The sequence below is a fragment of the Hipposideros armiger genome, unplaced genomic scaffold, assembly GCF_001890085.2.
Source record: "Hipposideros armiger isolate ML-2016 unplaced genomic scaffold, ASM189008v1 scaffold_321, whole genome shotgun sequence".
In the NCBI taxonomy this organism is placed as follows: Eukaryota; Metazoa; Chordata; class Mammalia; order Chiroptera; family Hipposideridae; genus Hipposideros; species Hipposideros armiger.
The window spans coordinates 304,778-314,074 of NW_017731671.1; the positions used below are offsets into that span (position 1 = coordinate 304,778).

At 49.5% G+C, this 9,297-nt stretch overlaps 2 protein-coding genes and 1 long non-coding RNA gene across 5 annotated transcripts in view; 1 reads left to right on the forward strand and 2 right to left on the reverse strand.

Annotated features, from left to right (window-relative positions):
* The window catches only part of LOC109392255 (uncharacterized), a 20,725-nt gene extending 19,625 nt beyond the window's left edge, over window positions 1-1,100 (reverse strand). The window contains exon 1 of the long non-coding RNA XR_002126019.1: window positions 892-1,100. This is a non-coding gene — a long non-coding RNA (uncharacterized LOC109392255). The remainder of the gene's footprint in view (window positions 1-891) is intronic.
* Window positions 1,101-1,157: 57 nt separating this feature from the next.
* Window positions 1,158-9,297, forward strand: part of TAB1 (TGF-beta activated kinase 1 (MAP3K7) binding protein 1) — a 40,339-nt gene continuing 32,199 nt past the window's right edge. The window contains exons 1-2 of one of the 3 annotated variants that reach the window (XM_019660564.1): window positions 1,182-1,250; window positions 3,249-3,391. In XM_019660564.1, the coding sequence (XP_019516109.1) occupies window positions 3,386-3,391 (6 nt within the window). In that variant the 5' untranslated portion in view covers window positions 1,182-1,250; window positions 3,249-3,385. Of the gene's footprint in view, window positions 1,251-3,248; window positions 3,392-3,451; window positions 3,476-9,297 lie in introns of those variants that run through there. The other 2 variants (XM_019660562.1, XM_019660563.1) reach the window with 2 other exon arrangements.
* Window positions 4,257-4,799, reverse strand: LOC109392254 (40S ribosomal protein S11-like; the record flags this gene model as incomplete). Its single annotated transcript, XM_019660568.1, has 1 exon — window positions 4,257-4,799. A coding segment is annotated over one exon (465 nt), but the record flags the coding sequence as incomplete, so codon positions are not given.

Sequence of the window (9,297 nt, forward strand, 5' to 3'; positions counted from 1 at the left end):
ACTCCTCACCTTGGGTTGTGCTGCCTCTGCTCCCCTGCCTTTCCAGCTGCTCCTTCTGTCGTCTTTCCCAATTTAGCCTCTGCTCTGAGCTCCAGCCCTCTCCATCTAAAGACTGGTTTGACTTCTTTTCTTGCATCTTTCAAAAGCCCTCAAACTCATCACATCCAGACTGAACTCATGGTCATTACCTACTCCCTCCCCCAAACCTAGCTGTTCTTGCCAGAAATCTGGAGGAAGAATCTTTGACACAGCACCACCCACAACCAATCCTTGCTCAAGCATCGACAATTTCGTCTCCTAAATAAAGTCCACTCACTGCCATCAGCCAAATCAAACCACTATCAACTCTCACCTAGAACTGGCACAACAGTCCCCTAATCAGTCTTCCTGTCTCCACTCCAATCCTTTTAAAAATCTGTTTTGTACACAGTAGTCAAAGGGATCTTTCTACTAATGAGATCATGTCAATGGCTTGCTTGGATGTCCACAGCTCCCCTTTGTCCTCCAGATGAATAGCCCAACTCCTGCCTGGGGCCCCGCAAGGTCAGTCTGCCCTACGCCCCTTCATCTCACTCCCCCTCCCTCTCTTTTCCAGCCACATCTGTAATGTGCGTACTTCTTGAAGCCACAGGCTCCCTTTCCTCAGGCCTGCACTCGCTGTCCCTTCTGCCCTGGTTTTCCCTTCCCTGTTGCCAGTTAGCACTGCACTCCCATGCCTCATCCATAAACTTCTCTTCCTAGCATTTAGCACCACGTGAAAGACTTATGTATGTAAACGTCTTCCCCAATTAAAATGTTAGATTTTGAGGGACTGTTTTGCTTACTGCTTCACCGCTAAAGGACTAGGCACGGTCATCCAATGAATATTTATTGCGTGAATGAATAACTCACCTTCTGCCTTCCCCATCGTGTTCATACAGAACCTAATCCGGGGCTTTGTGAGCCCCACCTGAAAGGCATCCTGGGGAAAGTGTGCAAATAAAGATGGGCGAGGGGCATCACAAACGGAAGCCTTTCCCATTATCTCCCATTAGAGAAAAGGTGGAAAACTGCGACTGCGTGCACAGTCCCCTTCAGCCACGTCTCGCTCGGCCGCGGGGTGGCGCTGGGCGCATGCTCCCCGGCAGCGCGGTCCTCCGGGCCGGCATTAGGCCGCTCTAGCCGCACTTCTCGTCTGCTCTGCCGGGAGGCGGGCGTGCCCGCGGGGTCCCTTCAAGATGGCGGCGCAGAGGAGGAGCCTGCTGCAGAGTGTGAGGAACAGACCCGCTCTCCGGGCTGGGGGGTTGGGAGCCCGGGGTGGGGTGGCGGGGAGCATGTCGGGTGCAGGCGCGGCTCCCACCTCGTCGTGGGCCGCCTACCTGTCCCTGGCGGGACGTGACCACCGCCCTCCCCTCTCCAGGGCCGGCCCCCTCATTCCCTAGGCCGGGGGCGCGTGCGGCCCCGCGAGCTCTGCGCGTGCGCGCTGTGTGCCCGACCTTCGGGGGCTCGGATTCCTAATCCTGGAGTTCCCTATAGCGTCAAGGGCGCGTCGAGGGTGGAAACATTCTGGAGCTAGAAGGGAACATGGCCGCGCGGCAGCGGAGAGAGCAAGGGTGGTGAGCCCACCCCTGGCAGTGAGCGGTCGTGGGACGATAATCAAAGCAGCAGCAGCCACTTTTATACCGCTTACCACATCCCAGGCTTTGTGCCAGTTGCTTTACATTGTAAGTTTTCCTAACAGCCTTACAGATGAGGAAACTGAGGCATAGAGAGGTGTCATTTGCCCAAGGCCACAGAACTGGTAAGTGGCAGAGGCAGAATTAAAATCAGGCGGTCATTCCAGAAACCCTCTTAACCTCTAACTTATGCCAAAGGAATGACGAGTCAGGCAACCTGGGCTTGGGTCCTGGCTCTGTCTCTCTCTCTGCCTCAGTCCACCTCAGTTTTCTTCCCTGTAAAGTGAGAGCAGGCAGTGGGAGGATTATCTTGAGACTCACCCCTACCCCCATTCTGGGACTTCATAAGTTCTTAGCTGATGTCTTCCAGCCCCTGTATTCTCCTGACACATGTACATAGATGCACACACATGTTGGCACCATGGGCCTATCCTGACCTGCCAGGATAGGGTGCCGGTCCCACGGGCCCTCCCCAGACGTGGCAGTCTGTTGTAATTGCCTGTGGCGTTGTCTGCCTCCTGTACTGGAAAGTGAACTCCTTTGGGACTTGTGATCCACAATGAATAGTGTCATCAGCACCTACCACCACTAGGTGCCAGGCATTCAGTAAATATTTGTAAAGCAGTCAGTAAATTATTTGTAGTCAGGTCTAGTGCTCAACAGAGGCCCTCCTGCCATTGAGGGTCTTGAAGCAACAGAATTGCATATTGATGACAGGCTTTGTGTAGACTCTGAAATTGCTCATCCAGGAAAGCAGCTCCCAGTTGGGGATAGGGGGTCGCTCTCTTCCTCCCTACACCTTTGGCTGCCCCCCTTTATTTAACTACTTCTTGGCAGGTCAGCCTTGTCATTGAGTTGGTTAGGTAGGCCTGGCCCTCTTGCTTTTTAAGCACCCAGAGGTCAGGGCCCCTGTGTAAATATCCCCATTATAAACATTTCAGAAACACTGGCTGGATTGTGTGGCAAATGCTGAGAGTGACAACTGCTGAAGGCTGGCTTAGCTTGCTGAGGAGACTGGCTGCCAGCTTCCCTCCCCTGTAGGTGTGATGGAGCCCAAGGGACTTGGGTTAGATAGAAGGTGAGCTTTACTAGCTCCAGGATGTGTTCCTGGGTGGTGGTGGAATCTTTGGAAAATAGCCTAGTTAGCTTTAAGCGCATAGCTTCATCTTTTTTTTTTTTTCTTTTAAGATTTTATTGGATTGGGGAAGGGGAACAGCCAAGTTGTTGTCCTTCAGTCTTAGTTGTGGAGGGCGCAGCTAGCTCAGCTCCAAGTCCAGTCGCCATCTGGCCACCCGTTGGCAGCTCACGTCCACTCAGCTCAAGATGCCATGTTCAATCTTAATTGCGGGGGCGAGAGGGTGGTGGTGATAGCCCACCATTCCCATGCAGGAGTCGAATTAGCAACCTTGTTGAGGAGCACGTGCTCTCACCAGCTGAGCCATCCTGCCACCTGTTGGTGGCTCAGCCAGGAGCTCAGCTCTGGCACAGCTCACTGGCCCAAGCTCATAGTATCTTGATGAAAGCAAAGGGATGACGGGTGTCTACACAAGGCCCCTCCCACCCTTATGATGATCGGGACATTTCTGCTCACAGGGTATCTGAGTATGCAGGTGGTGTGCGGGGCTTGCTGTCCTGCCCTCTGCTGTCCTGAGTCGTGAGAGCAGCTCAAACATCATCATTCAGCAGATGGCTGTGAGGGCTGCTAGTCTGTGGTTACTGAGCCTGGGGATATGAAGGTGAATAAGGCATGTGCACACCCTCGCTCCATTTGCAGTCCAGCTTGGGCGAAGGAGCCATATACCACGAAAACAATGTGTAAGGTACTCGTGCCAGTGTGTGGGGGGGCTGTGGGTGGCCTGATTTGACCCGGCCAGTGGAGGCTTGCAGGGATTTGTTGACATGGTGCTGGAAGGATGTGCTGGGGCCAGGTGGCAGAGTGCTCAGTGGAATGACATCCTGAGAAGTTTCACCTGTTGTCCCCAGGCAGTGTGGTACTTTAAAAGACCTTTTGAAGAAAAAAAGAGCTTTTGAAGATAGCTTGATGTGTTCAAAAGAACCTAGTCCCTTTGCAGCCTGATAAAACAGAGTATGAATCTTGTATGGCCTTGGGCAAGTCACGGAACATTCCTGAACCTTCGTTTCCCCAACCGAGAGGACTTCCCAGAAGTGTTGTTATTGTTAAATGAACTAACATGCTACACTCCTAGCCTGGCATGGTCACACTCGAGCTGTGAAGGTCCACCTTTGGTTCTGCGACCTGTGGTTCATTCTCTCCAATGTCACCGAGCACTTGCTCTGTGGCAGGTACCGTGTAGGTGCAGGGGACACTACCCTCACTCTAAGAGGGAGACAGAAGTAAACAATGAACAAATACAGCTTATATATGGTATGATAACATCTATAACATAACATCAGGTGGTGCTGTGGAGAATAGTCTGGAATCACACACAGAATGGTAGAGGAGCCATTTCAGACTGCGTGGTAGGGGAAGACCCCAACATTTGATGAGGTGCAGTGGGGGATATGAGAGGGAGTATTCCTGCCTGAGGGAACTGGGATGCAAAGGCCTGCCTGTTTGGGGAGCAAGGCTCCCCAATGGCTGGAGTAGAGTGCTTTTTTTTTTTTTTTTACTGAGAAAATAACTTTATTTTGTTCAGTGGAGTGGGGAGGTATCCAGTCTCAGAACTTCTGGAATTGCTTCTTGGTGCCTGCAGCCTTGGTGACCTTGAGCACATTGAAGCGCACAGTCTTGCTCAGGGGTCGGCATTCACCCACTGTGACAATGTCACCGATCTGGACATCTCTGAAGCAGGGGGACAGGTGCACAGACATGTTCTTGTGACGCTTCTCAGAGCGGTTGTATTTTCGGATATAGTGGAGGTAGTCTCGGCGGATGACAGTGGTCCTCTGCATCTTCACCTTGGTTACTACGCCAGATAGGATGCGCCCCCGGATAGAAACATTACCGGTAAAGGGGCATTTCTTGTCAATGTGGGTGCCCGCAATGGCCTCCTTGGGCGTCTTGAAGCCCAGACCAATGTTCTTGTAGTACCGCAGAAGCTTCTCTTTGCCAGTTTCTCCAAGCAAGACCCTCTTCTTATTTTGAAAGATGGTCGGCTGCTTCTGGTACGCACGCTCAGTCTTTCAGCACGGGTTACTCTCCAAGACACAACAACATCCACCCAGGATTCATTCCCTATCTAATAAGTACGATTTCAAAATTAATACCCAAACAACCGGCTCCCTGGATTAACCCTTAGGACTCAGTTCTCACAGGATTAACTCTTAAGACCCAAGGCCTCCAGAAAACCACCCCATAAACCTTGAATTTAAGAAACTCCTGAAACACTTGAGCCTCCATTAAACCCAAGTGCAGATCCCCAGGAGTTAGGAGGCACTAATCTAGATTAACGCAGACACGCCTTCCTTGCCCGAATTAATCCACAGGAAATCGAGGGTGCTCAGAATTAACCCCCAAACTGGGGCGCTTTCAAGGGCAAGTCCCTGAGGCCCGGGAGGGCCCCACAACCACGGCGACTGCCTCGAGCACAAATCTGAATCTGGAGTGGAGTGCTTTGAGGAAGTGGCTGTAGCCTCTGTCGGAGGGAGCCTTGTGGATTCTATTCTAAGTGTGATGTGAGACTCCTGGCTGGTTTTGAGTAGGGGCATGATGTGGTCTGATTTGTGATTGGAGAAAGCCCTCCGTTGAGAAGCGCTTGCGAGGCAAGAGTAGAAGCCTAGGACCTGCTGAGTCGCACTCACGCGTGTCCAGATGAGCTGACAGAGGCTGGGCCAGAGCAATGGCAGAGGAGTGGTGCGAAGTGCTGGGTGCTGGCTGTATTTTGGAGGAAGAGCTGATATGATTTGCTGACAGGTCCGACGTGGGGTGCATGACAGACAAAGAAGAGTCAAGAAGTACCACGAGGTTTTGGCTGGAGCAACAGTGGCACCCTTTACTGAGGTGGGGCATCCTGGAAGAGGGGCACACCGAGGGCAGGGAGAATCAAGAGTTTGATTTTGCCTAGACTATTATTTACTTAATTTAAAAAAAAAATAAACATGAAATCAAATTTTTTTAACTTAGACATATTCTGAGCAATTATATCTATAAAATTACAGGTGCTAGCTATATATTTTTTCAAATGCACATTAAAGTAAATGTTACCCATTAAAATGGAAACACCCGTTAGGCCATCACTGACAACCATCTCATATGCTGGCAGAATGGGTCCAGCTGCTCCAGCACACAGCGCGCCACAATTATTAGTAGCCCCTTTAAGAATGTATTCGGACTATATTTGTGATGAAAACATAGAGAACCTTTGATGAAAACCCTAGCGAGAGAGGTGGGGGCCCTAGAGTGGAGTCCATCCCAGAGAAGCACGGAAGGAAAAGGGGGTCATTCAGAAAGATAGAGAAGGCAGCAGTCATCGGATGTTTTCAGCTTTTTGGGGAGCAAGAGCTGCCCCCACCCTGAGCCACCTTCCTGGGGGCATTATTCTCCCTTTCTGAGCTTCCTTTTTGCCTCTAAGGAATTTGGGTGCTTTCACCACAAAACACTCGGCCTTTTCATGCTATAATTTGATATTCAAGCTGTGGCCTGAACTTGGAACCATGCTTTGTCTACTTCTGCTGCCCCGGAGTTTGAGATGAGTCTGTGAGGACTTTACTGGACTATTTTTATGTGATGTGCTCACATATGTATATAAGGAGCTAATGCTTAAATATATGTACACAAGGTGTTTGTGACGCCCTTAACAGGTTAGATACAATTAGATCCCTATAGAAACTTTTCATACCAAAATACGAATTTTGGAAACTCCGTCACATAATCAAGTCAGAAATTTTTTTTTTTTTAAATTGGGGAAGGGGAACAGTGTTGAGGAATTGGGGAGGGGAAACCAGCCAACTTGTTGTTCTTCAGTCTTAGTTGTGAAGGACGCCAGTGGCCATCTGGCTTCCCGTTGGCAGCTTGTGGCCTCCTCTAAGCTCAAGGTGCTGTGTTCAATCTTAGTTGTGGGTGGGCATAGCCACCATCCCATGCGGGAGTCGAACTGGCAGCCTTGTTTGTTGTTAAGAGCACATGCGCTATCCACTGAGTCATCTGGGTGGCAGCTCAGCTCAAGGTGCCAAGTTCAGTCTTAGTTGCGGGCGGGCGTAGCCCACCATCGAACAGGCATTCTTGTTAGAGAATTAGGCTTTTTGAAACAGACTAATTCGTAAGCCATCAAAGAGTTAAAGCGGTCTCTGCTCACTATTGTACGCATATACTCCGCTCTGTGACGAGCCTGTGTGAGCGTCAGACGCCCCCTTCTCAGCTTCCTGGCCAACAAACGTCCTGGGTGTTGAAGTGCCACTTGCTGCTGGTTGGTGCTGGCGGGTCTGGCATTTCGGGCGTGGGAGAAAGTATGCATCAGTGTGTGCAGGGGTGGAGAGGTGGGTGGTTTGTGTGAATAGAAAATTCATGACCTTTCCAAAAATTGTTCAGAAATATGGAGGAAGGAAGCAAGAGACTTGGCAGCCTGGTGAGTTGTAATAGAATCAGCAGTGGCTGCTTGGTATAGATAATCCCCTTGGAGGTGGAGAGGAGTGGGGGAGCATGGTCGCAGCTCACCTGGCCACAGCAGTGTGAGAGTAAAACCGGAGGGCAACCGAGTCCGGGGCTTGCACTGCCTGCCTCACTCAGCCAATAGACCGACACAGGAGTTGGGCTATGGAATCAGCGTTTATTATCAGAGCACCGGTGGACTGAGAAGGCAGCGGGTTAACACCTCCAAAAACTACCTTAACATTCTCAGACTAGCCTGGGACATTTAAGGGAAAATCTGGGCGTTCCTCCAGAGGCTACATGATGGTTCCCGGGGTCTGCATGGAGCCTCTCCTCTGGCGATGTGGCTGTCCGGTGGTGTCAACAACCCAGCAACAATGATGGGAGTAGCCTGGAAAGAATGATAGATTATCAAAAGTAAGCATAAGGGTATTAGTCATAAGTTTCAGGGTATTTTCTAAAGCAGGGAACTGAGGACAGGGGACATTCCGTGCTCAAGCCGCAGGGGGACTATCTATTTCTAAGCTATAGGTCAAGGAAAGGTGAGGCCGGGGATGCGGCGAGGCCTCTACTGTGGGGGTCCTGACTGGGCCCTGCTTCAGGAGTAATATTGGGGCCACCACTGAAATTGGGGAGGACCACATACTCTCCCACCCCCACATGCGTAGAACCTCCGGAGTTCTCCACCAGTTGTTATTGAATGTTTGAGGGGCTCTGGGATCACGTTCTAAGCAGGGCCTTCCACTGAAAGAGTACTTATAAGAATCTGAGAAATTGCCCATGTGTTACTGGACCTAGGACACCATTAATTATAAGGACACATCATTATTTTATGTACTACTAAGAAAGAAAACACACTGCTAAATAACTTGCAACACACCAACTTCAGAGATATTAAAAGGTTGAAAATGCATGTCTTGGGACCTGTGAAAGAAGGTAGCTAATAAACAGTACCAGGCTACAGCATGAGAGTTGCCACAAGGCCAGTGGTTAAGGGCCAGTGAGCAGGGTGCCCGCTATGCATGGTGGGGCCATAGGGATGGATTTCTGGGAAGGGACTCCATGGCCTTGGGCAGTATTTTCCCAGAGTCTGGGACACATGCAGTGAGGTGGTTTGGTGGTGTGTGATGGTGTAAAACTCATTGTTGCATATGGAAGGAGGTCACTTGCTTTTCAGTCCTCTTTCAAACTCTGATATCAAGAGAAAGACTTGGTTTGGTCCTAGTATGTCCTTAACGCCTTTCTGATTCTTGCTAATCTCCCTTTTTTGTTAACAGAGAACAAGGCCCCAGCTCAAAGTCTACAGCAGGCAATAGGTTCAACTAGAATTTAATAAGCTTGTTTTGTTTTTTATTATCTTCAAGGTATGACAAGTAATACTGCTTTTCCATTTACATTGCTATAATACTGAAAAAATTTACATTCAAAATAAAGTCATTTGAGTAAAAGAAAATATGACCGTTTAAAGAAAATATGAAGTGGATAATTTCTCAAAGATCGTGAGTGGATGGTTGAAGTTTGGGAAACACGGGCCTCCACCACTACTCGGATTTGAGCAGGGCCTTTGGGGAAGGGTAGGACTTGGAGAGACAGAAAAGGGGGAGGCCTTGCCTCACCATGGATAATCTTTACTATGTGCTTTGGGTAATTTTTTTTTTTAATTGGGAAACTGTGTTTTTCCAGGACCCATCAGCTCCAAGTCAAATAGTTGTTTTCAATCTAGTTGTGGAAGGCGCAGCTCAGTGGCCCATGTGGGGATTGAACCGGCAACCTTGGTGTTACGAGCACTGTACTCTAACCAACTGAGCTAACTGGCCGCCCCATAATTTTTTTAAATTTCTTTATTTTAATAGCACTCCATGTTATATTGGTTAGGAACTTAACGTTTACAGAGTGCCAATTTGAAATAAGTAGAGCTTTGCTCAGCAGGGTTCATGTATATAAATAGTTGGTTCATTTTAAAGCGTGTGCTTGCTTCTGTGACTGTGCCTCTAGGGTCAGTGGCCTCTTCATTTGCAGCCCCAAAATACATTTGGCCTTTCAAGCAGAGCAAACCTCTGGTGGAGGTGTTACTTCCATCCTGTGTTTGGTGCA